Here is a 27297-nt window from a genome sequence, read left to right on the forward strand (position 1 = left end):
TCATCAAAGAATGAAATCAGGTTTGTTTGACAAGATCTATTTCCCATGAAATCATGCTGACTGGCATTAATTATATTCCTATCTTTTAATTCAATTCCATATCAACTTTTACATTATTTTGTCCCGGACTGATACTAGGTTAATTGGCCTGACCTGGGTCTTCGTGCTTGCCCTTTTTGAATACTGATACGACATTAGCATTCTCTCCATCTTTTGGAATTTCCCTGATATTACAGTGTTTATTAAAAATCTAACATCATCAACAGGCCAGAAATCTCCTCAGCCAACTCTTTTAGGACTCTTGGGTGAAGTTATCTGGACCTGCCGATTGAAATATGTTTATGACTATGAGATGATGTTTAGCATCCTCCTCAGTCACTAATGGAGCGGAAATAACTTTATCCTGCTGTCTGTCTGATTTGGGAGTTTTCTTTTGATTACTGTCATCAGCCTAGGACTTATCTTGAAGTTTTCAGTGACAAAACTACTGCTCATAACTATAACCATGGGGTATGTTTACAGCATACCAAAGCTGCTTATGTCAGACACCACGTTCACCAGGGGAATCTCGGCCCCCAGGAGATGTGGGTAACACTAGAAGGTTCCTTACAGCAAAGTTTTGGTAGCAGAGTTTAGCATAGCATTTGCGGAGCAGTGAGAATGAAGAGCTAGGTCTCCCAAATGGTGACTAAGTTAATTCCAATAGGGGGATGACCTCTCTACTGGGGGCAAATTAACAAGGACTGCAGAGAAGCGACCGCTTTTAAAAAAAACTATGGGGACAAATTAGGACGACCAAGCACAGCAGAGAAGAGTTTCCAAGGAGGTTTAGACTCAAGATTCAATCCATTACCTCTGGATTCCTGTCTACAAACAGGAATGAATGTCAAATGCACCGCTGGTGTAAGCAGGTGTAATGCATTCCCATCGAGTACCGCACCTGCATACTTCAGGGCTCAGTTTTGGCTTGAGTACTAGAAAAAGGGCCTTCACGCTATCACTTATGTCTTGAACAGTCTCTAAGTGATATCACAGACCAGGCTAAGTCATTCTTGCCTTACCCTGAGTCGGCAATTTACCCTGCTTTCACATACCCCGGAGGAGTCTCTGAATGATGCCCTAGCCTGTGCTAGCAAGCACACATCCCTGCATAGCTGCTGAAACCCTGGAGACCCTTCGTCAGAGCTGCGTGTATGGGGAGGGAGATGGAAGTGTTAACAGAACGCTACAAAGCTGTAGCAGGAATTGGCCCAGTCTGAGGCTTAATGATGCCACAAAAAGCCTTGGTGCAATACATACCAAGAGTGCAACTTATATCCCTCCCCACAACAGCCAAACCAGAAGGGCGGCAAGGGCAGACTTGTGTATGTGTGTGTGTCTAGGTACCAGTGACAGCACACATGGAAACACCCCACAGTACCCAGGCACTGACTGACTGGGAGCAGAGTTTATGGCCCACCTCCCAGTTACCTTCTGACTAAGGCCAGGCACTAACATACTGCGTCCATTTCTTAACATTTGACTTCTACAGCAGACTGAGCCCTTCATCCCTCAGGAAGGGGAAACACTTCGCAAACTACACGCGTGCACCAGAGAAATGCACACAGCTCTGGGGTGGGCACCGCATGCTCCATAACAGGGCGGGGAGATGTGCCAGTAGGGGCCATTCAGGCTAAGACAGTAGGACAAACCATTCCTCTCCCATGAATTAGCATCCTGCCTGTGGGGCGTGGCCACAGGGGGTTAAGGTTTCACCCCCAATGAGCATAGCACTGACTGTACATGTGCCATGGAAGGATGAGGAGCTGAAACAAGATTTGAAACTGCAGTTCCAGGGGGAATCTTGGAATTTCCAGCCTGAGGCTTAGATTCCCGAGCGCCTCCCTCCTCCCCCCAGCCAGCACACACCTGACTCTACCATGGCCAATCACCCGCTGGGTGCCAGGTCTGAATGAAGGGATATTGATACGGAAGGGTTCAAACCAGCGCAGAATGTTACTCTGAGTCTAGAGGGCTTCCCCTGGCCTTCCTTGGAGCTGCTAAAACAAACCACAGCGTTGCTTTCTGTGGATTTAGGACTGTCCTTTAATTAAAGTTAAAAGATAAGCCACTGAACCTGATATTTTTACAGCGTCCCAAAGCGAGTTGCAGGACGCTACTCATTTTAAATCTGCTCTCCCAGCGCTGATTGATATTTTCATTCAACAAGCTGTGCCCAGGCTCACATTATGCAGCTGGCTTTTCCTACTTTCCCAACGGGGCCACATGAGACGCTGCAGCTTTTCAAAACCTCGGCAATATTTGCAATATCCTGGCCACAGCTGAGAAAACGTATTTATTACAAATATGTTTTGTTTTTGCAGACAAGGAAAATCAGCCACCCGGTTAGCTCAGAAAGGCATTCTCATCACAGAGCAGCTGCCAAAGGCACAGGACCTTGCGAGACATTTGCTCCTGCTAATTTCATGCTTCATAAATGCAAGTTGTATTAATGTTCAGTAGGATCTTTCATGGGTTTGTGTTTAAAAAATACTGAAAACATGCCAGTCTTTTCCGGTCCATCAGGGCACTTCATATCTGGTAAGAAGCTGAGTCCTAGATTTTGGCATTTTTCAACCACAGATCTCAAAGCACTCTACAAAGGTAAGGAAGCATTGTCCCCGTTTCACAGGTATGGAAACTGTGGCAAAGAGCTGATTCGCCCAAGGTCACACACTGAGTCAGTGGAAGAGCAGGAACAGAAGCCAGGTCTCCTGACTCCCAATCCAGTGCCTTATGCACATCGCCATGCTCTCTTTCTTGAAGGGACGCTGTCAGGTTAAAAACAATTTCTTTTAAAGTAAGTGACCCACCCTCTGTTATAAGCAACATTTCAGAATACTAAGTCAGAGAGAATTTTAAAACCCAAATTGATTCTTCACCACTTATGAAGCTTATTTCAACATTTAATTCAGTAACTTGAAAGGTCAATTTCACTTCTCTTTTGAGTCCATCTAATTTCTACTTCTCCTATGCCTGTACCATGCTGCTGCCGCCGCCCTTTCACAACACTACAGAGGATTTTGCAATCCTAGCAATGAAACCTCCCATATAATTTTATCATTTCCCTGAAAGGTCTCTATTAACACAGCTCTCGTAAGACTTGCATTTAAAAAAATAAATAAAACTGACCAAAAACCCCTACTAGATTTTGGACCCAAGCTCTGCGACTGTGTCCCTTTAAAAGCAACTAAAACCAAGAAAATCTTTGAGATCCCAAATCCTCAACGAGATAAATGTCTAGACTTAAATGACAAGTGTATCTATATTCAAAAAGAACACTGGAAAATGTCTTCTTTCCTTTGCTTAGCTGCCTAGACCCAAGCTCAGGGTTCTACTTCCATAGCAGCCCTGTAATGAAACACAAGGCAGAGCATTTCCCTGCAATCTGCTTCTGTTTCGGTAGATCAGGTCAATAGCGGCAGGGCCAAAGCAGGACCTTGGGTTCAGGTCTTGGCAGGTAGGTAAAAGGAGACTCATCGTCATCTATTTGCTATACAAACGTCGCTATTTTGGAGAGATGATTTCAGTGGATTTCTCCTGCCCCAAAGGCACACGGCCTCTATAACATCGATGGGAACTGCACAGCTGAACCCCTCTAAGCCTATGGTAACCAAGCCCCTCAATGTTATTTGATCACAACGTTCTGTGATCGAATAGAAGCTGCCTTAGATGCTCCCCTATGAAATTGCAACCTCTGAGAAGCGCTGATCCCCACCCCTGCAAGTTCTAATGGCTGGGGCTGCACTGCAAGGACCAGCCCTTTCCAACAGCTACTATGCAATAGAGGCAGCCTCACTATGCACTGTACCCAATGCAGAGAAAGGGCCTTCAGAAAGAACGCCTGGAGGAGGGGACAGGCTCCTTTCACCGTACTCCTCCCCCATAACGCTCCACCCGGGATTCCAAGCTCCTCGGACCTTCATGCAGTTAGTTCTAGCATTAGCCATGGCAATTGCCCTCGCAGTGCAGCAGGATTTAAACAGCTATCAGCTGGGCGGATTTCTCAGCAAACAGCTGCAGCGGGAAGGGTCTAACCTGTCATCTCCACTGTTGGTGGGGCTGAGGAGTTTGAGTGTGAAACACGGGCTGTTTTCCCCCTGCCTTCCAGCCCTCCCTTGCCAAGGGCAGCCAGGATTTCATGTTCACGCCCTACCTGGTGGTGGGAGATCTCTTCCTCCTCTCGCAATGGACAGCATCGAAAAAGGCTGCGTTCCAAAATCTCAGGGTGTGCCTGCAAAACAGGGAGAAGGCATTGAAGACGGCGCGTTGCACGGGAGAGCACGGCCGCCACCCCAGCAGCACCTCCGAGCGAGTGCGGGGCACTTGTGCACGTACACGGGGTCCTGCCAAAGTGCCCTCCCCACAGATCCAGCCTTTGGCTTCTATGCACACAGCATGCAGCAAAGAGAAGTCAGCTTTACTGAGCTGTTAATTCCTGGTTTTGGGGGGTTTTGATCAGTGGCTGCGTTGACAGATCTCATCATTTTGGGCGCGGGCAGGGGGAAGGCAGAGTCAACTCTGCATGTGCAAAGAGTAGAATACTTGGATCAGGCACATGGCTGAGTTATGGGGAACGGCAGCACGTCACTCGGCCAGCATGGCAGGACCAGCTCTGGGCACTGTTCTCTGAGTAGCTCAGGGCCTGGGTTCCCCCATATACTGCTGGTGCTGTGCAAGTGGATGCTAATGCCAGCTGACTCAGAGGTACCAGGCACAGCTGGTCCCCGGGGGCTGCAGCTGAAGGTGGATAACCAGTCTTTACCAGATAGGCTGCTGCTTCAGGTGCATATATAAATAGATCTTCTCTCCCTTCTTCTCTTCTTCCTCCTCCTCGGGGCTGTACAAGGAAACTGTCGGGAAGCAGAGTTGCACACCAAGGCTGTGAGGAGGCTGATCTGTACGAACACAAACTTAGCACTACTCAGCTACTCACCCCACCCCCCAAGCAGTCACCCCGAGGTATCGAGGAAAAAAAATCAACTCAGACCATACCTAACGGGGGGAGAGAAAAGCAGTTTTTCCTCCTCATGGCTGCTGCTTGAGCTAGAGGAGCTGGTCCATTAGCTCAGAGGCAGTAGCCGACACAAACCTCTATACAGGGAAGGGGGACAACACAACAACACAAAGCACCACACCGTGTGTGTGCAGGTTACATTCAGCATCCAAGGGGTGCTGCTATGGAACGGGAGATGCTACTGCTCTGAACAATGGATTGGAAAAACGTCCTCTGGTTGAACCGCACTGAGAAGTTGTCAGTCATTCCCCACGGCAATTTCACTCTCCCGGTCACTTTACATGACGCTAGCTATGCCGGGGCATTTCACACCGTGTCAGCCCCCTGAACCCCACCCTAAGGTCCTGGGGATCCCTTTGCTAAAGCCATTGATTTGCGGCCGCGCTGCTTACCTGTCTTCTGCAGCTTCTCCTTCGGTTTGTCTTCCCCTTCCCTACAGCAAAGAAACCGTGCCAGTCAGCTCCTCCCTCAGAAACAGCAGCCGGCTCCCTCTCCTATCAGCCCACATAATTAAGCCATTCAGCCTGCTGGCATCCACCTCCTCCATCACAGCCATTGGGGCGAGACACAGTGGTGAGACACAAGAGGCTGACCGAGGTGCTAGCCATGGCCAACGTACATTGGAGCCCTTGGGAGAGTTTCACCCAATAACTTCATGCCCACGCAGACTATTTCCCCATAATGTCTCTGGTGCTTTGCAGCCACACTTTCCTCTCAGAAGTGGGCAAGCATATTATCCCCATTCTGCAGATAGGGAAACCAAGGCACAGGGAGGCTGGCTGATTTGCCCAAGGTCACCCAGGAAGTGCAATCCAGCTCTCCCAACTTCCGGTCCCATGACTAACCAATAGAGAACATTCCAGCTCTGGAATCACCACCCTTGCAGAGTTGGGGCGCTCAGTCGGAAAGCCCCTGGAAGGTTGTTACCCTTCTCTCTGCATTGGGCGTTCTCACACTTTCTCACTGAGGGAGCCACATCTAAATGGAGACGGTGTCTTGAGGACACCTACACGCCCATTTGTGATCACACGGGCCACCTTCCCTCCGCTCCCATTGGTGGTCAAACATCGCCTCCCTGGCGTTTAGTGCATTTGTAGTTTAATGAAGTTTACAGGCTGGAAATGAGGCGCAGCAACCAGCGGCATGTGGCCTGCCAAATCTCTTCCGCACACCGGCACGTTCTCTCTGGGCTGCTGATGGTCCACAGAGCAGTTTGGGAACCACTGCTCTACGCCCAAAGAAATCCATCTCCGGAGACCACCTGTCTCAGTACAGATAGGGACAGACACGTAGGCCTCGCTAGGAAGCCCACGTAACGCTAAGAGCTACAACTGGAGAGCCTGAATTAGCTCTCAGATCTAGGGGCCTTGTGCTGGATGGAATCATACCTATCCATATGTCTGTCTCACGCTCTAGTGACTGCAGAGCTGGGTGCATGTGCTATAGGGGAGATAAAACCCTGACAGGTAACGGAGGTCCTCCTTTAGCCACCTGAGTAGAGGCACCTGCTTTCAGAGCAGGAGGTTGCCTGTTCTACCCCAGATAGCACGCGCTGAGGGATGAAGGGCACAGCCTGTTTGTCTAGCCCACAGCACACGTCCCCTACACAGGGCGTCAGAGCACTGCTGGAGCAATACTCACTCGCTTTTCTTGCCCGTGGGTCCCTTGAGCTTGGTTTCCAGCCCCCCGAAGAAGCCCTTCACATTCTCAGTCTTCGCTGATGTGTTCTTCAAGAGTCGCTCGGCAATGTCTTTCTTCTCAGCCAGCCAGCTGTTTGCCGACTTCAGGTACGAGTCGATGCTCCCCATGGGCTTCTCCTTAGCCTCTGAGGGCAGCGCCTGGGCTTTACCTACAAGAGAAACAGGAGGTTTCTAGAAATGGCTCTTTTAAGAGATCCCAGGATAACTAAATCTAGGCTGCTCCCTACTGCAACGGCGGCTGCACGGCTTTAGCTACAAGCGCCTCAAGTACTTACTCCTAAAAAGGTTACAGAGACACCAGGTTTTAGCCACATGGAGATTAAACCAACACCACAAGGCGAATCCCCTGTGTCAGCATCTCCGTCTCTCCAGGATGCATCCTTCGCTTTAAAGCCAACAGCGTGTGCATGATGGCCAGCATCTCCTGAACCAACAGGTGGTGCAAGACATACTGCTGAGGGGTTTGGCATCCTCATAGCTAGAGAGCAGAGAGATTCTCTTGGCTGTTGCAAGAACAGTCAGAGAGGGAACAGTCACTCGGGACGTCACTGGTCTGAGATCTAGAGCAGTGGTTCTCAACCATTCCAGACGCCTGTGCCCCTTTCAGGAGTCTGATTTGTCTTGCGGACCCCCAAGTTCCACCTCACTTAAAAACTTGGGCTTCAGCTTCAACCCTGAGTGGTGGGGCTCAGGCTTTGGCTTTCTGCCCTGGGCCCCAGCGCGTCTAACACAGGCCCTGGCGACCCCATTAAAACCAACTCGCTCACAGTTTGAGAGCTGCTGATATAGTATATAGAGCAGTATAAACAAGTCATTGTATGAAATTTCCGTTTGCTTTGACTTCACTAGTGCTTTTTAGGTAGCCTGTTGTAAAACTAGGCAAATATCTAGATGAGTTGATGTGCCCCCTGGAAGACCTCTGCGTACCCCTGGTTGAGAACCACTGTTGTAGAGGAAAGCAACAGAGAGTCCTGTTGCTTTTTACAGATCCAGACTAACACGGCTACCCCTCTGATACAGTTCTAGAGGAACACTCTTTCCAGCAACCGACCGGATATTTTATGAATGCCATTTCCCCTCTCCACCGCATTCACCAAGTCCCTCACTCTCCAGCCCCCACATTGCTCAGGGTCTCCCATTAGGCTACCCATCTATTTCCTTTAGGACCAACTAATCACCGCCTCACTGTGCTACGAGGCCGCATCAGCCCATCTCCACTCTCTGACTCCCCAAGACAGTTTAATAGTATTCCCTAGCTGGCAGCATGACAGGAACGGCAATTCAGAGAAACTCAGCAATTAAAAAGCTGGCCCCAGTCATGGGGGGGAAAAAAAAAAAAAAAAAAGCTGTCACTGGACATTGATTTCTTATTTGAAAAGCTCCAAGCTCAGCAGAATCAGAGGAGCCCGGGTTCCTAACAGGGGGAATCTTTGAGCCTCACGAGTCCGTTTTAACCTGAGCTCACAAACTTTGAAATGAAGTAAACTCAATCACGCAGCACTGCCATGACCCCACCACGCTGCGCTGAGCTGATAACACGGGCCTTAGAATGGGTGCGTTTCCTGGCCGAGAACACAGGAACAGGGACCCTCTAATAATAAAGGAGAGATACTTAGAACAGCCGGATTCCCCTTCTACTGCAGCTAGAGAAAGCATGCGCCGCAGAGCCAGGTTTCAATATTTATCTATCATGGCTCCCATCGGCCCAATAGCCAAGCACTACTGTAATAGCCAGCTGACATCTCTTCTGTTGAATGGACAAGGACACACCAGAGTTTGTCCCCCCTTGGGCATTTGTGATAAGACATTGAGCACCAAGGGGTTCAAAGCAGCTGTGAGCTGCCAGACGACGACATCTGGAGCACCCGCGACACACTGAGAAACACGCTCCCCTCTCTCTGCATATACATAACTCACAGTAGCATTAATGACAATCATGCACAGGAAGAGGGAAGAACCCTCAATGCCATAACAACGCCGGGCTCCCAAACACCGCTCAGCTCGTGCTGGACGTTAGTTCCAGTGACTGCGATACCGATTCCACCTCCGCGCTGGGCATTTGGTGCAGGAGCAGCACCCACAGCCAGAGGAACATGGACAAAGAGAGAGAGAAGGGAGGAAGCTCCTGTTTTTATAAAATGGACACAATTTTCTGTTGAAAATGGCTCCTATGGCTGAAGAGTTCCCTGTTTAAAAGTGCGTTGGATTTAGACCAAGATTTTCAGAAGTGACTAGTGATTACGGGTGCCTCAGTTTCTGGGCATCCAACCAGAGACCCAGGAAGGAGGCCTGATTTTAAGGCGGTCCTGAGGCCCCCCTGCTCTGAAAAATCAAGCCGCTGAAGTCTCTCAAGTTGGCGCCCCACACATCACTAGTTAATTTTGAAAACTCTGACCGTTAGTTTTTTAAATTTTGGTTAGAAAATTCAGCCCCGCGCAGATACCATTCTCAGTGACTGCCTCCCAATCTCAAATCAAGCGGATGTTTCTGCCTGGGATTAGGGACGTCATCCTAGAGCCAGCTGTGCCCCTCCGAGTGAACACACATCTGTTCTAACAGCCCACCCTCACACTTATTCTGAGTCGTTTCAACACCCCTGCTCCTTCAGCCAATACGAGAAAGGCACCCGTGCGCACAAGCTGCTTACCGATGTGATAGTAAGTGAAACACATGGTCATTAGATTTTTGGCAGGACCAAAGTCATCCATCTGGTGACACCTGAAATGGGTCAGGAAGAGAGACATAAGGAATTAGCAGCCACACCTACAGCAGCATAGCAGAACTGGTAGATACCCAGAGGTACCAGATGTTTTGGTACCAGGTCACCTCCTCCATAGTGTCAGCTTAACCATACTCACCCTCCAGGTACTGTAGATCCCATTTGGGAAATGTCAGACTTCCCGCATCCCAACTGCTCAGAGCCCCATCCACCCCAGCATTACCGTCTCTAAATCCACCTACCTACCCATGAGCAGCCCCCCTTGATGCTTTACACTAAACCAGACACTCCGCTTCCAAGCAGCACTGTGCATTCACACTGGAGATGCTGCCAATTGACACGTGGCCCTCAAAGCAATTTCGGTGCAATGCAGCTGGCTCAAAAGGTGCTTCCAGAGACATTGCTCTGCGGTTCAACTGGGGACAGACAGCTATTCAGTTAGCACTGGTTGCTGACTTTCTACTTAGCTGAGGCTGGTCTCCCGGAATTAGGTGGCGTGAAAGCAAAGCGTCCCTCTGATGGCTCGGTGAGTAGATTACAAGAGGGCTCAGTTGTGAAAAAGGAAATCAATCCTGCTTTGATATCTGCCATTACTTACTCGAACAGCACCACCGCGAAGGACTGCACCAGCCGATAGAAAGTCTGCTCCGAGACGCACTTGGAGTTACAGCGCTGCAAAGACAAACAAAGCCGACACATGCCAGCGTTAGCACCGTTTCCTCTCCATTGCCACTGAGAGCGCAAGCTCCGAAGACCTGACGTGAGTGCTCCCAGAGAATTCCCCCACAGTGGGGCTGGGCCACTGGATGCTGGTTTGACCGTGTGGAATTTTACCTGGGAGCTGGGAGGGGTTTTGATGAGTTATTTTGATTTTTTTTTTAAATGAAACTGACGGCTTCTAACATTCCGCTGCCCAGTGATTGATACAGTCGCATTTTTAATGCGATTCAATACATGCATCCCTTTGCCCCCAGCTCTCCCCACTGAGATGAGGCATGGTCTCCAAACACACCACTCTGCTGTTCTAACAGACGTCCAGGAGACCCACCCTCCTGCCAGGCACCCTCAACTGCTTTGACACAGAGTAGTTAGCATCAGGCAGCTGTTATCCCCTGCTCACCTGAGCACTGACGTATCTTGCAAACCACTCCCTGCCTTTTCCGTTCTCTCCGCTGCACAGCTCCCCAAACTTGGCCTTCTCTTCTTGGTCCAGGTCCTCCCTGGAACGGACAAGAAATCAAACACTTTAAATTCCCCTCCCGCACTGAGCTGCTCAGAAAATCCCTGCAGCCTGTGAAACAAGCGGAGAAAGAATCCATGAGTTCTATCGAGGACACAATCAATCAAGGACACAGCTGTATCAGCAGCGCTACATGTACAGGACACATCTGTATTGTCATGCACATACCTGCTGCTCGGCCACTCCATTCTGCTCCTGGTCTTCACTAATAGATGCAGTACATCTATAGGACGGCTATAGGAGCAGTTTTTTTGTTCAGTGTATCACAAATCACCAAGGGTATGTCTACACTGCAACATGAGCCCAAGCTTACGTCTAATCCCCCTTGAGTCTATGCTGCAATTGCGCTAACTCAGGGCTCCGACACAGAGTCCCAGGACCCTGCAGGGGTGGAGGGTCCAAGCTCAAGTTAAGCCGGGACCCAGGATCTGAGCTCTATTGCTTTGCCGTGTAGATGCAGCCCCGCTTGACTTGGGGGCTAAGGAGTCAGCTGGAAGTATCCCATAATTGCATGGGACAGATTCCTTAGTCCTCTCTATCCCAATGATCTGCAATGCACTCTATTGAAAACAGAAGCCATCCCTGCTTTGCGAATGGCAGCAGCTCAGGTCGGCGTTGACCCGTACCCTTCTGATCACCAATCTGCAAGCATGCTGCCAGAGAGCCGCCTGGGTTTGCAATGGAGAGCGAATCGATCAAGCCTTCTGCAAAAGCGAGCTGCTTCCTGGTAACATACAGGGCAGACAGTAAAGTTTTCCCACAGTGCACCACATTCGGGGGTAAGGGGTAGCTGGGGACTCGGACATTGTTACTTTGATTCAGGTCTGTGCACGTCAGTGTGGACATCAGAGCCCTAGGTTCGAGCACGGATTAGAAAAACGTCTTAACATAGGGTTAAAATACGTCGACGTTCAAGCCCAGGGTTCCCTAACACAGGTCAGCTGACTCGAGTCCCACTAACGCTGGGCTTACATTGCAGTGTAGACATACTCGGAGTCACACATTCATCTTGCAGTAACCCCCAGAGGTCCCACTGATTGACTTTTGCAAAACACTGTACAAATACATGGTAAAGATACAGTCTCTGCTCCAAAGAGATTACACTGGCAATATGGATTAATGACAAGACACGATCGGGGGATGAATATTTCTCGCCAACGCAGGGAAGGGAGGGATTGTGGGAGTATTACATTTATTGGTCTACCTGCTGAAAGACACCATGACTATTAATATAGCATCATAGGCGGTACGTGGCATTTTACAGGAGTAGCAAGACAAGCTTATGATCCAATAGTCTTGGACAACTCCTAAACCATGTTAAATGGGCATGTCACCTTCCTTAGCCAGGGAAGGGCTGAGAGAGGTACCAGAATTTCTTTACACACCGTAAGCAGAGTATAAAGTGCTCTGCGGTGGAAGTAAGAGGCGAGACACCAATACAGCAGCTGAAGCACAGGGAAGAAGCTGTTAATGAAAATCAGGCAGGGGCTAACCAACACCAGCCATGCACAATAGATTCTCTCTGTGTTTGGAGCCGAGATGGCTGCCTGGAAGGGGGGAGTGGGCAAAGCCGCACTGCTTAGTGGGAGTGTGATGCATTTTAATTGGGACCTCTTCGGCGCATGGTTTCAATTTAGTTTTAAAAACCCCCAAAGCAAACCAAGTCATTGTGGCTGTGAGGAGCCGAGGTTTCTGCTCTGGGTTGGGATGATGCAGCATTGCAGTCTCCAGGCAATAGCACTTGTAAACGAGAGAAACATTACACATCTCAGGGGCTTCTCTAGTGCCAAGAAAGAGTGTTTCTCAGTGAAAAGAATTGCCAGCACGGAGGCAGCCAGGTGGGTTTTCTCCTCTCTCGAGTGCTCAGACTTGCCAGGAACCTTTTGAAAGTGAAACGAGAGCTCTACTCTCAAGAGCTATTCACTCAGCAACTCAACGAGGGCAAAACCTCATTGGAAATAGAAAGGGAGCATCGCAGGGCCAAGGAACATCTGCTCTCCCGGCCTGCGCTCTTCACACACAGTGCCCCGGGAGCACTGACCAGCACTGCAGGAGTCAACTGGTTTGTAAGATGAAAGTGCGATGGAAGCTCAGGGTAGCGCGGATATGAGAGAGTGCAAGGTGCGAACTGACCCCCACGCTAGCCGGACACAGACCGACTGCACACTTAGAGTTCCTCCACTCAGGAAGGGCAATGTGCCCGGCCACCATTGCCAAGTGCTACCTACCTAGAGAGTTTTAGCAGGACTGTAGCAGGGTGTGGCCGGGCCCCCTTGGCTTCTGCCTCTGCTAGGTTCACAAAGTCACTTGAAGACCTTGGGTTTAGTAACCACAGGTGCATTTTATTCTCAGGCTTGTTCCCACATCGTTTCACCATGTACAAGTAACCCTTCACCAGCTGCAGGCAGGAGGGAGGGGAGAGCTACCTCCCAGCTTCATTCCCTGCCTTTTCCCTTTCCTCCTGCTCTCCTCCGGCTTCCTTCCCCTCAGGCTAATTAGGTAGCAGCTGTCTCCGCTTCCCCAATTAGGGCCAGGTTATCTCCAGCCCACTCTAATTTGTTCGCCTAACGAGGAGCGGGCGAGACAGAGGGCTGAATCTGCAACCCTTTGCCCAGCACCCGGTCACAAGGACTCAACCCTTCCCTAGCTCCCATCACTCTTAAATTTTGTCCACACTACCGAAGTGAGCTGGGCGTGCCAGATGCATCCTCAAGCTTTGGCTAAACACAAGGGGGTCAATGTCCCTCGCTGCTAGACAGCTTCTAGGGCACGGTTACAGCACTGCTTGCTGCAATGGGCTTGAGCCCCTCAACACCAGCAAGACAATCACATTCAACCCGGCCCGAGTTGGAGCTTATATTCCCCAGGCATATGCACTCCCAGGAGCTCCTGGGTATTGGGGAAATGAAAGAAGATTCACGACATCAATACAGGTCTGTCGCATCTTACGCTGGGGTTACGTTCTGCAGTCAGCACGCAAAGTGAAAATCGAGTATAGTCAAAATTACATTGAGTGTAATGGTGGGCGGAATCGCCCATACTACAGGTACAGTATTAAAATTGTTGTTTTTCTCTTTTTTGTTTTGGTTTTTGCAGACCGCGTAAACTGAAATTGCGCATGTTAAATGCGCGTAAGATGCGACAGACCTGTACTAAAAATTCTGGTCAGTTTCCATTTGAGACACAGAGAGAGAGAGAGAGAGTTCTCAGCTTGGATCTGGGATGTCTCTGCAGGGAGAGAGAGGTCATATCTTTTATTGGACAAACTTCTGTTGGTGAAAGAGACAAGCTTCCGAGCTCCAAAGAGCTCTTCTTCAAGTCTGGGAAAGGTAGCCCTAGCATCACAGTTAATACAAGGTGGAACAGATTGGTTAGGACAAGTAGTTCACACATTGTCAGAGACCATTCAAAGTGCAGTGGCTCTGCAGTCACGGGACTAAAAAAAAAAGGGCGGGGGGGGGCACGCAGATAAGTGGGTTATAGATTGTTGTCATAAGCCATAAACCCAGTGTCTTTTTAGGACCATGATTTTTAGTGTCGAGCAAAGCAGGTTTTCTTTGAGGACAAGGACTGAGAGGTCAGACATGGAGTGATCGCTTTCTGGAAAGTGCTCACCCACAGGTGATCATGTTTTTGTCTTTTATCATTTTTTGTTGTGAGAGGTCATTCAAGTGTGTAGTTGATTATTTGGCTTCACCCACATAAATGTTATTGGGGCATTTAGTCCACTGGATGAGGTCCCCTACATGTGACAGGCATGCGCAGGACCCAGGAATCTCGAAAGGTGTTTTGTGGGTGGGCACGCGCTCCGTGTCTGACCTCACTGTCCTCGTCCCCAAAGGAAACCTGCACAACATCTTCAAAAGACGAGCCTGGGAGCTTAAGTAACTTTGCTAGGACCTAAAATTGGATAACAGGTAGAAAGTTTTTCCTGTTTGGATAGTTAAGCTCTGGAATGGGCTTACAAGGGAGGCTGCGGAATCCCTGTCATTGGAGGTCTTTAAGAACAGGTTGGACAAACACCTGTCAGCAATGGTTTAGGTCCTGCCTCAGGGCAGGGGGCTGGACTAGCCCTCTCAAAATCCCTTCCAGCCCCACGTTTCTAGGATGAGAGTCTGGATGGCATCTCCTGCACCAGCGGGCCTGAAGAAAGCTCCAATCCCCACTAACTCTGATCACTCCGGGACATTTGGCTCTTACAAAAAGAACTCGACAATGTTTCGGCAGTTGAAGTGCTCCAGCCACTGCTTCTAATGCTGACCAGTATTGTCCTCCTGCCATCTTGAATCTGCCCCCAGTCTGTCTGTTGCATCCATCTGCTGTCTCTTGTCTTAAGCTACGTCTACACTAGCCCTTTTGTCAGTACAATGTATGTCGTTCAGGAGTGTGAAAAAACACCCCACGCCGGCGTGGACAGGGCTATGTCGGGGAGTGGTTTAATTATGCCGACAGGAGAACTCTCCCCGGTCGGCAAAGAGCGGCTACACGAGAGACCTTACAGCGGCGCAGGTGCATCGGGACAGCTGTGCCGCTGTAAGGTCTCTAGTGTAGACAGTGCCTTTTTGTCCTGTGTTTGTACAGCACCTAACACAATGGGGCCTGGTCTAGGATTGGGGCTGCTAGACACTACAGTAATGCAAACAAATAATAAACTGCTCCTTTCAGCCACTTCATCACCTATCACGTTCTGGCAGAATCAGGTAGAAGGGACAGGCCTCTGTGACCCCCTACAATCTGGACCCCCACGTGCCCTGTCCCATCTACCTTTCAGGTTTTATCTGCACTGAACACGACCTCCCCAGCCCAGAGAGACTCAGGAAGCGGGCCAGTTTCTCCTGTGCAATTGACACGATGGAGGAGGCTCCATCTGCCACCCCTCTGACTCTTCCCGGCAGCTCCAATCCCCTGTCCAAGGAGCGCTTTGTCCCAGACAACTCCTAGCTGTGCTCTGAATCCACTCTCCCTTCCAGCCTGCATCCAGCTCCGCGGTTCAGCAAAGCCGCTTTGGCAGTCTCATGTTACCGCGCGCCCCCCATCCAGCACAATCCCCAGGTGCGGTAACCTCCCAGTTGGGCTGCTTTATGGCCGTGCTGACAGGTGGCCCTGTTCCCTTTCCCTGCTTCGTGCTGCTCTTTTGCTCTCAAGACGAAGGAAGGAGCCACCGATTTCCAGCACAGAAATTCCCCAGCAACGACTGAATCACCCCGAGCCAAACTATCAGCTCTGCCTTTTGCTCCCCACCAGACAATCTGCTCAATCACACTGGATGCACTGAACCGGGATATTACACAGACCGAAACAAGTAAGCTTTGCTGTCGGGATCAAAGGGCCCGAGGCATCCGTCGCTGACAAACAGCAAACAGACCCCCGGGTGCATTGGATCCCCTGACATTACGATTAGCAAGGAGGTCTGCATCAGAGCCTGGGCAGCGCAGAGATGTGCAGCAGGGTGAGAATGGAGCGGAGGACACAGTCCCTCCGCCTCCAGACAGCCCCATTGTGACTAGATGCAGAAAGCTCTCCCTGCTCCTCTCTGCCGACTCCCCTCACTCCCGGATCCTACACCAGGCTAGGCAGAGTGATCGAATCTGGCAGCCGGGCCTGAGTCGGTAAGTCAGCACCGCAGGCAGGCAATCAGAAGGGGACGTGCCGTTCCAGGCATCGCAGTCTGAGGAAGAGCCGCACGCAGGGGACATGCTCGATGCCTCAGCGGCTCCAGTGTATGGCAAGACACGATGTCAAAGGCCATTTCCCTGCAGCCACCCAAATCCAGGTACTTAGCACAGCTCCACTGGCCAAGAGCCTTCCTCTGCTAGACAGCTCTGTGCTACAGTGGCAGGTATAGGGGCTGCCTAGAGAGCGGTTATACCAGACAGGTCAATTCTACCTCTCCTTTCCTGGGTACATGCAACACAGCCACATGCATATAGGGCTGGAGCGGGACCACATGCACAGGCAGTGCCCGAATTCGGACATGCTCCTCGAGCGGATGCCCCACACCGCTCCCCGGCTGTCACCCCCCGACTTGTTCATTATCTCGCTTCATAACCCAATCTCTGCTTTGTACGGGAGGAATGGAGTACTGGGAAGCATGCATGAGGGCATGCACCCCTAGGCTACAGATCACAGAAAAAGGCCAGCTGCCGAGCACGTGAGGGCAAGGAGGAGAAACAATACGTCTGGTTAATTTCAGTCCTGTTGGAAGGAGGAGGGGAACTTGCAGAACCTGATCTCCCTCTGCGGGGCTACCACCCTCTCCATCGGAGGATCTCCAAGCCCTTTACAAGCATGAGTGAATTTAGTCTCAACCTCTCATCCCCACTCACGAGATAAGGAAATATCCCATTTTACAGAACAACAAAACTGAGGTACAGAAAAGGAAAGGGACTTGCCCAAGGTCACAGAGTGAGTCAGTGGCAGAAGCAGAAGTAAGAGTTGATCCTGACCTCTTGAATCCCAGTCTCTAGTTCCTCTAACACTGTGTGGAGGGGAAAATCTACATTTGCCAAATGCAGAAGGGGGGAGAATTTAAGCTTAGAAAAAGGGCGAACAGAGAAAAGTCATGCCAGTGGAAGTTACTCAACAGCGTGCTCTGGAGGAGGGGGCAGCTTCATTATTCCCCACTCCTTCCCAGCATGCACCTCTGCACAGGACAATCCCCATCGGGCCTGGCTCAGTCAACCCCATCCTATCCCAGCATGCACCTCTGCACAGAGCAACCCCCACTGTGCCTGGCTCACTCACCCCCCACTGAAGATCTTCTCCACGTACTGCCTCATGAACTCCCGGCGCTCCACCATCACCTCGTCCTTGGCTGACTCCGTGCTCTGGTTGGACGAGAAGGACTCATTGGATGAGGAGCGACGGTAGTTGTTCCAGCTGTGATGGCTGGGCGAATCCCCCATGTCATTCTCACTGTCGGCCGACTCCGTGGTGTCGCTCTCCTCTCCTACAGCCGCTGGATCCCCCAGGTCCGCCAGTAACCCATTGCCACTGGAGGGTTGAGGGGGCGAGGGAGGGGACTCAGCGGGGACAGAGGCAGGGGGCTCGGAATCAAAGTCAATGAGGTTCCCCACCGGCACGTCGGTGGCCTCCATGGCTCGTAGAGCGGGCGTGCAGGGGCAGGTACCAGGGCAGGAGGCCGCTTTGGTGTGACTCGATTTCCCTTTTGCCTGTCAGTGAGATTTCAAGGCCATCTGTAGCTCGGTGTGTCAAAGACTCTCCTAGGATAAGCCGGCTAGAGCTGGCACGTCCCCCCGAGGCTCCAGGCTATCAGACGGCATCTGAAAGGCAAGACACAATCACCATTGAAAGGACAGCCCGGGAACTGGCATCATGGAGCCACTCAGTGGGGTCATGACAGCTCCAGCCAGAACAGCGGCGGGCCCAGAACCTTCCATTCCTCTTTATCCTCCCAGTGACTGACACTTATTCAGCCGATTCCCACTCCTCCTCCACCAACAGTGGTTGCTAGCAGGACAGGGAGACAGTGACTAGCCGGTGCTGGCTTTGCAGCATTTATTAATGCCATCTAAACAAACAAACCAACCCACCCATCAGGCAGTTGCAGCTTTTCCCCTAATTCACCCATTTCGCTTGTTAATTTAATTAGCTCAGGCTCTGCTGGCTTGTTGCTGTACACAACGTTGAATCATAGAAGATTAGGGTTGGAAGAGACCTCAGGAGGTCATCTAGTCCAATCCCCTGCTCAAAGCAGGACCAACACCAACTAAATCATGCCAGCCAGGTTTTTAAGGCCCGGCTTTGTAAAGCCGGGCCTTAGAGGTTTTTAAGGATGGAGATTCCACCACCTCCCTAGGTAACCCATTCCAGTGCTTCACCACCCTCCTAGTGAAAGTTTTTCCTAATATCCAATCTAAACCTCCCCCACTGCAATTTGAGACCATTACTCCTTGTTCTGTCATCTGCCACCACTGAGAACAGCCGAGCTCCATCAACTCTGGAACCCCCCTTCAGGTAGTTGAAAGCAGCTATCAAATCCCCCCTCACTCTTCTCTTCTGCAGACTAAATAACCCCAGTTCCCTCAGCCTCTCCTCGTAAGTCATGTGCCCCAGCTCCCTAATCATTTTCATTGCCCTCCGCTGGACTCTCTCCAATTTGTCCACATCCCTTCTGTAGTGGGGGGGACCAAAACTGGCTGCAATACTCCAGGTGTGGCCTCACCAGGGCCTCCACCCCCAGACTATTTACTGCGTCGCGACAGGCCCTAAACATTTACAAAGGGGTCCTGAGCATAAAAAGGTTGAGAACCACTGCAATAAAACATAGTACCCCTCCCACCTTGTCTCTCTAATATCCTGGGACCAACAACTACACTGCATAATAGCAAAGTAGGCAGATTTTACTCTCAATTAGCTTTCTCAGAACTGTATTTGGGGCAGGGTGGGGTCTGATCCTGGGAGGGGCTCAGCACCAATGGTTCCCATTGACTTGGCTGAGAGGCAGGAGAGCTCAGCACCATATAAGACCACACCTTCTTTTGAAGAGCCCAGGAAACAAGTCACTAACTTTGATTTGCTAAGGATAACAATGCAGCTGAGCGAAACTGTGCCTGGCACTAGTGCCAGAAGGGAGCCAGGGAAGGACACACTGACCTCTGTGGCGGTACACGGGGATCAGGAAGGAATACTGAGTAACTCACGTCCCAGCGGGCAGCACAGATGCACAGTGTTGGGAAAAGGAAAACAAGTCCTTGATTGGGACACAGGCTTTTACTGGTGAATTCGGGTCAACAACAGAATCTGTGCCTGTTTCAGACGCACAGGAACAGGGTCTGAACGATCAACCTCACATACAAATTTATCAACGTAAAGTTAATTTTTAGCACTGACTGATACAAGCCGGGTTGCCTTTGATCTTCATGGTGTTTCACAGACATTTAACCAGTCCTCAGGTCTGCAGCAGGTATTCTAATCCCTGTTTTCCAGCCAGTGAAACCAAGGTATAGAGGTGGTGTGACATGCCCGAGGCTGGACAGTGAGTCAGTGTCAGAGCTGAATTCAGTAGGTGCTCATTCCCAGTCCTGCGTCTGGCCTGCACACCTGTCCGTCTGCCATTGATTTCTGTCACAGGACCCGGGGGGGAGGTGCAACAGGCTTTTAATTACCATCCTGGCTGACTTACTCACCTATCCTCTCTTCTTAATTCTAGACTTAGACCCAAGGGGTTACAGCTAATTCTGATGGGAAGGGGGCTTTGGGGAGACAGTTCAGGCAGTTCCACTCTCTACCAGCAGGCGTCACTGCAAGAGGGAATGAGGGTGGGGGGGAGAAGAGGAATAAGCCTAAACTAAACTACACAAGCTTTACCAGTGAACCAATCGAGACTGAGGTCTTGTCTACACAGGAATGTGGCACTGGTTCAACTTAAATCAGTTTTTAAACCAATTTAGTTAAACTGGTGCAGTCTGGTATGGACATTCCTGTTTTGGTTTAAGAGTGGCTTATTTCAGTTTAGCTTCACCCTGTTCCCGATTTACGCTGAACTGGAAAAAATCACTTTCAAACCCAAATGAGAGTGCATCTAGACAGGGGTTTGAACCGGTTTAACTGAATCAGTGTAAATTCACACCTTAGGTTAAACTGGTGCAACCTTCTTATGTAGACAAGGCCTGAGCCTCCTGGAGCATTTGTTTTGGGGTATGGGTGCATGGCACCTCTCTGCATTTCTCCCTGAAACTCCTTGTCAATCCAACTCTTGTGGGTGTCTTTCCACTGACTGCAACAGGCATTGGAGGAGACCCTTAAGGAGCAGTAAGGGGTAACGGCCCCTTAGAAAGATGACAGAAGTGACGCAGAGGCCTCAGCCCTTCCCTGGAGAGGCGGGGAGAAAGGGCCACGTTATGCTTTCCTAGAGATGGATGAACCACACAGCCAATCTGCCATCACCCCTCCATTGCAGAGACGCAAGGAATCCCCCATGCAAAATGAGGGAGACGAAGCTTTACTAGTGACTGAGATCTGAAAAGCTCTACACCTCCCCTCTTCAGGCTCTCGCTCCCCTCCCACACAGGGTACATGTGCACATACGCTCTCTAAAACCCCATCACAGACAGCGGATGCTGAATGGACTAAGCAGAGCTTGTTCCCAGCAATGCACCAAGTGAAGGATTGCCCTGCAGAAAGACCCTCCGCATCAGGAAGCAGCAGCTTAATTCCCAAGGAGCTAGTTTGACCCAAAGGGAGGAACAGACAGCAGCGAATGCGTTCGGACAAGCAAACCAAGTACGAACAGAAAAGCTGCAGCAGCGAGAGAGACAGGCCCCGCAACCCAGATCAACAGGAGCAAGTACGCACCCACCCAACGGGACATACAGCATGTGCAACACCCCGCGGACCACGGGCAGAGCTAGAAAAGGCAATCACAGAAATCCCTGCATGCCGGCTCTCAGTCCAGACACAGACACCCCCCCCCCCCCAATGCCTGCAAACCCGGAGATAGTAAAAGCATTTATTTTTCGAAGTACTGTTGTTACTAATCCTGTGCATTACGGGTAGCATCTAAGGACCAACCAAGAATGGGTCCCCATTGTGCTAGGTGCTGTACAGACACAAAATACAAGACAATCCCAATCCTTGCCCCGAACATTTTACAATTGAAATAGACAAGACAAGAGCAGCTAGGGGACTGGGGTATAACACAAGCAGAGTGGACGTGATGGGAAATGGCATGTTGGTGTCACAATTGTTCTCCTTGGGGTAGGAACTAGTGAACCCAGGAGCACAACTGGAGCACACATCACGCTCTTTCACCACTTTAACCCTTGCCTTACCACACTGTGCTTTTCCCCACCTCTGTGTACCAGTATTACTTGCTGCATCAATATCTAATTTAGATTAGTAAATCCAGAGTTGGACTGGGCTGATTGAACGAGCCGGTACTTTCCCCAGGGAGATGAGTTTTGTATGCCAGAATCTCAGCTTTCATCATAATTATAATATATATAATTATGAGAGATTTTTCCAAAGATAACTAGAGGATTTAGCCACACAACCCCTGTTAAAATAAATGGTTGTCTGAAAAGCTCAACCTAAGTCTCTAGGTAACACGATGCTCTTGGATGGGTCCCTGGCAATAAGGATCAAACCTTGGATCTCAGGATCGAAACACAAGAGCCACTACTGCCAGAGCTAAAGAACCAGGCTCCTCAGTTCAAAGGCTGGAGCAGACCTGAACAGCTGGTCCTAAACTAGCCCAGATATGTCTGCACAGCAGCTGGGAGCATGCTGCCCAGCCCAGGTAGACAGACGTGCTAGCTCTGCTCGCCCTGAAAATAGTGGTGTGGCCATGGCGGCATGGGCAGCAATCCCACCCAACCCTCTGGGTATGTCCTCGGGAGTCCCAGGTTCAATTCCATGCTCTGCCACAGACTCCCCGTGTGACCTTGGGCAAGTCACTTAGCGTGCTTGCTTGAGCAGAGCTAGCGTGTCTGTCTTCCCGTGCTGTGAAGCACCGTCTCGAGTGAGGTGTAGAGGGACCCTAAGGGGACGAAGGGAGCATGCTGCACTACGTTAGCGTGGGTTACACGTGGCTGGCAAGAAACATGCAAGAATCAATCGATACACCGATGTCTGCCGGAGCCTGCAGCAAGCCTGAAACGAGGGAGGTATCAGCTCAGAAACCTGATTTCAAATCATCAAACACGCACAGTCTCCTAAGGACCATTGGGCTCCAGCCAGCGGGACCACACTGATGGTGTCTCGCCAGGCATCGTGTACTGAAGGCCCCAGATCTAGCTCAAACCCGTGAGAAACTGAATAGTTGCCATTTAAATGTCAACATGTAACTATGGGAGAGACAAGGTGGGTGAGTAACTGGACCAACATCTGCTGCTGAAAGAGCCCAGACCTGAAGAAGAGCTCTGTGGAGCTCGAAAGCTTTCATGGAACGGACTAGCCCATATCCTGGGACCAACACAACTACAACAACACTGCAAACAGCATGTAACTATTTCACTGCTAAACAAAGCACGGAAGAAAAGAAAAGGAGGATCATAATATGGGGACATGTGATGTCTACTGCAAGCAGCATCTCATGAATGGGTGGAGCTTGGGGGAGTACATCTGCACCGTTCCCCCTCACATCGGGCCCCATGGGCAGGGATCTACCCTTTTAACTGTCTCTAAAGTTGGGTCTAGCGCATATAAATAAAACAGATTACAATAAGCAGTGTTCGCATCTGCGATTAGTTTGCAGCCATTGCACGGGGCCAGGTCTGCCCACCTAGTCACCCGGAGTTACACAGGAAAAACGGCACCATTCAATGTTGTTGCCTCCCGACCGGCAGAGCAATTTTTCACCGAACTGATGTGATTTGTTTTAGCTGATTGCTGGCAGGAGCGTGGAGTGCAGACTCCTGCCTATTGGCTGGGCTTGGGTCCTTCTCTGATCTGCCTTCTGCTGCAGAGGAAAGGGAAAATGGTTTGTTGGCGTCCCATCCCAGGGTGTCACATCTCCAGGTGCGGGAAGAGATCGCCTTTAACTGAATCCCTTTTGCTGCTGATCGGCCCCTGGCCCATCCCATTCCTTCACTGGGAAGAACAGGGACTTGCTCTTTTAAAGCTCTGAGGGGTGGGGGAAGAGATTCTCCCACCTCTTTGCCAGTGAGTAACGTCAATCTGATCATCGTGATCAATTCCTGGCTCAAAGATGGCTGCCTCCCCCTTTCCGTCATTCACCCAACGCAGCAGGCCAGCGCCTCGGCCACTCGTCTCATCCCGTCGGCAGTGGAGAAAGCTTCCAGGCGTGCGGTTCTCTTGCGGCATGCAGGACGTCGCCATCAGCGAGAGCAGTACCAAGGGCAGATGGCGCCGTCTCCTGCCCTCCATTCTTAATGGGCTCTCGTCAGCGAAGCCCCCAACTAACTCCAATCGCCTCCAGCGCGGACAGACACTCCCGTCCACATTGGTTAGGTTCCTCCAAAAGGCTCCCCACACAGAAAGGGATTCCTCTCTGCCCCCCCGCCCCCATGTCGCATTCCCTCCTCCTGCCTGCCCCATTCTACACACCCAAACACTTCCCTGATCCAATCCCCAGCCCTGCCCTCGACATACATGGCACGTCTACGCTGCAAGACGGGGGCGTTCTTAACTCGGGTTAACACAGCAGTGCAGACACGGCGGGTTAGCAGCTCAAGCCGATAGACTAGCCTGGGATTGAACTGGAGTTGCTAACCTGAGTTGAAAGCCAAGTTGCCACGTCTTCACTGTTATTTTAATCCATGCTAGCTAACCCTAGTGAAGAAACGCACCTTTTTTGCAGTGTGGACATAAACCAAAAGGGATGGAGGACTCCAGGGGTAAGTTTTCAATTTGACACCCCAGCCCCGTAGGGAACCATCTGTGTACTCACTGCTGCTATTAAAGCAGGAGCAACGAAAAACCACTGGGGAGGAGAGAATTTCTGTTTCTTGGGAAGCACAGACACGTCCAAGAAGCCCCAGCCGAAAGCACAAGGGACAAGCTATGGGGGAGAGACTGGCTACCTGCCCATTATAAACACCATTCCGTACACAGAGAGCCTTTAGGCCCACCCACTCAGCTATGCCAGCTGCTCAGCGGCTACACCCGGTAATCTGCTAATTGTATGGCCAGCTGCAATCACCAATAATAAGCGCCTTCAGAGCGCTGATGTTGCAGGAGGCATCAGACAGCAGCTGTGGGAGCCACCAAGATGGTCCCCCCGACCCCATCCCTGTGCTTTAACAGCCTGCCCCAAACCCAGAACAGCTCCCCACCTGCTTCGCTGAAGGCGGCTACAGCAGGCTCTCCTCTGAGCGAGGACAGCGCTGCTCCAACAGGCGGATTACCATCCGACATACACAGGGTCTCGCCACCAGCCTCAGAGAGTGAGCCGCGGACTCAGACCTGGGAGTGAGCCGCGGACTCCGACCTGGCCTTTCTGCAGAGCAGTGCAGAGCCCGAGTTCCAGTCGCGCCACTGAGCACTTTGTTTACCGTAGGCTATTCCACACAATCCCACACTGTATTTTAACAGCCTCGGAGCATGTAACACATTAACTAGAGACAGGCCAGGATACAAACTCTAAACACCCCCCCAAGCTTCGCACCTGAGTTCTGTGACTCACGCCCGTCTCTCCCCACAGAGATGTGCCATATTTTTACATGCTCAGGTCACATTATCAAAACTGGCTGTTTTTCATTGCCCCCCCCCTTCCTCAAGTCACACCCAAACATTCCCACCAAAAAGGACACAGGAGGAAGCCCAGCGTAACACAAAGGACAATCTAAAGGCTGCGATTTGCTTTATTGGATTTCTATTCCCCAGAATGGCACGCTAGGAATTAAACTGACACGGCAACCCTGCCACGAATAAAGCCAGGCTTCTTTCCCTCCGACATGCACAGCATCTCATACCACAAGCAAGGGCAGCGTTCGGTTGAGAGACATCCCCCCACTCCACAAAAGGTTGTTTTACTTTGGAGAACCACCTTCCTGTACTGGGAGAAGCAAATATACCCTATTCACAGGTTAACTCCGCTCGCCCATCACATATTCCACAGGCTTTCCAGACCTCGTCTGCCAATTTCCAAAGACACTGGGCCAAGAGTTTCAGAAGCCTGCACCTCACACCCCCTCCCGTACCCTGAAAGTGGCCTGACGTTCACTGTGCAGGAGCGCAGCCAAAATTGCTAGATACCCACCAAAAGCAGAGTTCAAGGGTCAGTTCCCCCCCTTCAAGAGCTAATGACTGAAAAAAACCTACAATCAAGTGCGGAATCCAGGTAGAAGTTCTGCAGTAGGGTGTTAGCAGCATCAACTGCTCTGGGGAAAGACTGAATTCTGAAAACAAGGCTTGGAAACAGATTTGCAAGTGTGTGTGTCCAGAGTAACCATATTCAGCCACTGGGCTAGGATATTGTGCTCTTTTTTAAAAAATGTTTTTTATTTCAATCTTTAATGAAATAAACACTCTTGGCGAGCAACAGCATCTCTCCCCCAGTAAAAATAGATGTGCATTTGGCCACTCAATGAAAGCCAATAACTCACTAATTCAATTTAATATGTAGGAAACCTCCATGCAAAGGATCAACAAAAATGCGCTGCAGAACGCAGAGCCAAAGATGGAACCAAGTTTTATTCAGTATACCTGCAAGACTGAGAGATGGCCTCTTAGAAGGGCGGCTGCTTAATAAGGATGAGGTTAGAAAAGGAAGATCACGGGTATTTATTTAGGTTTTTAAAACACATCCATCCCACTCTGTTTTGCTCCCATTTAGCTGCACTTCCCGGAACATGACAGCTACACATTAAGAGCACTTTTCAATCTCAGCACAATTATTCTCAGACAGACTGATCAATAGGGTCCTCTGCACCAGCCTGCACTCGGAGTCCTATCAATCCTGTACCAGGCAGATCAGAAAGGCATGCAAAGGCATCCTAGCATCGAGCAAGTACAGCTTAGGGACAAAAGATATTCAAGGTTTGGGAAGCTGAGCATTAAGAAAAAAAAAGAGCAAAGATCCCTCATTTTGACACTGTTCCGCTTTAATCCACTGAAAAGGTTCATACCACATGGCTGGAAATGCACAGGCAGCAGCCTAGCACTGTCCGTGTGCCATTCATCTCTCTCTTACACACACAGAATAGCAGGACTCTCCCCTCCAACATCTCCCTGTAACAAACAACTACGTAGAACACTTTCCTCAGAACTGACTAATACAAATCTCATCACATTAGACACCATTATCTGCTTCTCAGCAGGATAAAGGTCCTATGACGCTATCCAGGGCAGTGCCAGGCTTCTGCCTGGGAGAAGTCAGGCCTATAAAGAACCTAATGGATAATTCAGTGCAACACACTACATCTAATTCAAGTTTTCCTGCAAAGCACTGTAACAGGCTAGCAAATGTTTGTCTAGAACAGGGGTGGGCAAAATGCGGCCCGCAAGCCAGATCCGGCCCGTCTAACCTTACTGACCGGCCCGCCAGGCTCTTTGGCTGCCCCCTCAGGATCTCCAGGCCACTAAAAGTCCCGTGGCGCACTGGGGCACTCAGGCAGGCTGCCTGCCTGCCGTGGCCTCACGCCACTCCCAGAAGCGGCCGGCTGCTGCTGGCATGTCTCGGCGCGCACCTGGAGGGAGGGGGGCGGGAGGCAGCTCCGAGCACTGCCACCGCCCACCCCCATCCTCACAGCTGTGGGGGCAGTGCCTGCGGGCACCAGCAGTGCACAGAGACACACTGCCCCTCTCCCCCCAAGGGGCGCACAGAGATGTGCAGCAGCAGCCAGCCGCAGCCACTTCCGGTAGCAACATGGGGCCACGGCATGCAGGCAGCCTGCCTGAGCCCTGCTGCGCCGCCGGCCGGGAGCCACCTGTGGTAAGCGCCTCCCGGCCAGAGCCTGCACCTCACACCCCCTCCCGTACCCCAACCCCCTGCCCCAGGTCAGAACCTCCTCCTGCACCCAGACCCCGCACCCCCTCCTGCACCCCAATCCCCTTATAATAATAATTAATGCAGATATCCCATCTCCTAGAACTGGAAGGGACCTTGAAAGGTCATCGAGTCCAACCACCTGCCTTCACTAGCAGGACCAAGTACTGA

General features: G+C 50.8%; 1 protein-coding gene across 1 annotated transcript in view; it reads right to left on the reverse strand.

Annotated features, from left to right (window-relative positions):
* Positions 1–24546, reverse strand: part of LOC113404982 (uncharacterized protein KIAA0513-like) — a 37506-nt gene extending 12960 nt beyond the window's left edge. The window contains exons 1-9 of the mRNA XM_026663759.2: positions 24473–24546; positions 17460–17998; positions 10596–10695; positions 10074–10147; positions 9404–9474; positions 6698–6905; positions 5449–5489; positions 4805–4892; positions 4196–4273 (exon numbers count right to left, since the gene is read on the reverse strand). Of these exons, the coding sequence (XP_026519544.1) occupies positions 4196–4273; positions 4805–4892; positions 5449–5489; positions 6698–6905; positions 9404–9474; positions 10074–10147; positions 10596–10695; positions 17460–17812 (1013 nt within the window). The 5' untranslated portion in view covers positions 17813–17998; positions 24473–24546. The remainder of the gene's footprint in view (positions 1–4195; positions 4274–4804; positions 4893–5448; positions 5490–6697; positions 6906–9403; positions 9475–10073; positions 10148–10595; positions 10696–17459; positions 17999–24472) is intronic.
* Between the last annotated feature and the right edge of the window lie 2751 nt (positions 24547–27297).

Source organism: Terrapene carolina, unplaced genomic scaffold, assembly GCF_002925995.2.
Source record: "Terrapene carolina triunguis isolate 2854851 unplaced genomic scaffold, T_m_triunguis-2.0 Scaffold33911, whole genome shotgun sequence".
NCBI lineage: Eukaryota > Metazoa > Chordata > Testudines > Emydidae > Terrapene > Terrapene triunguis.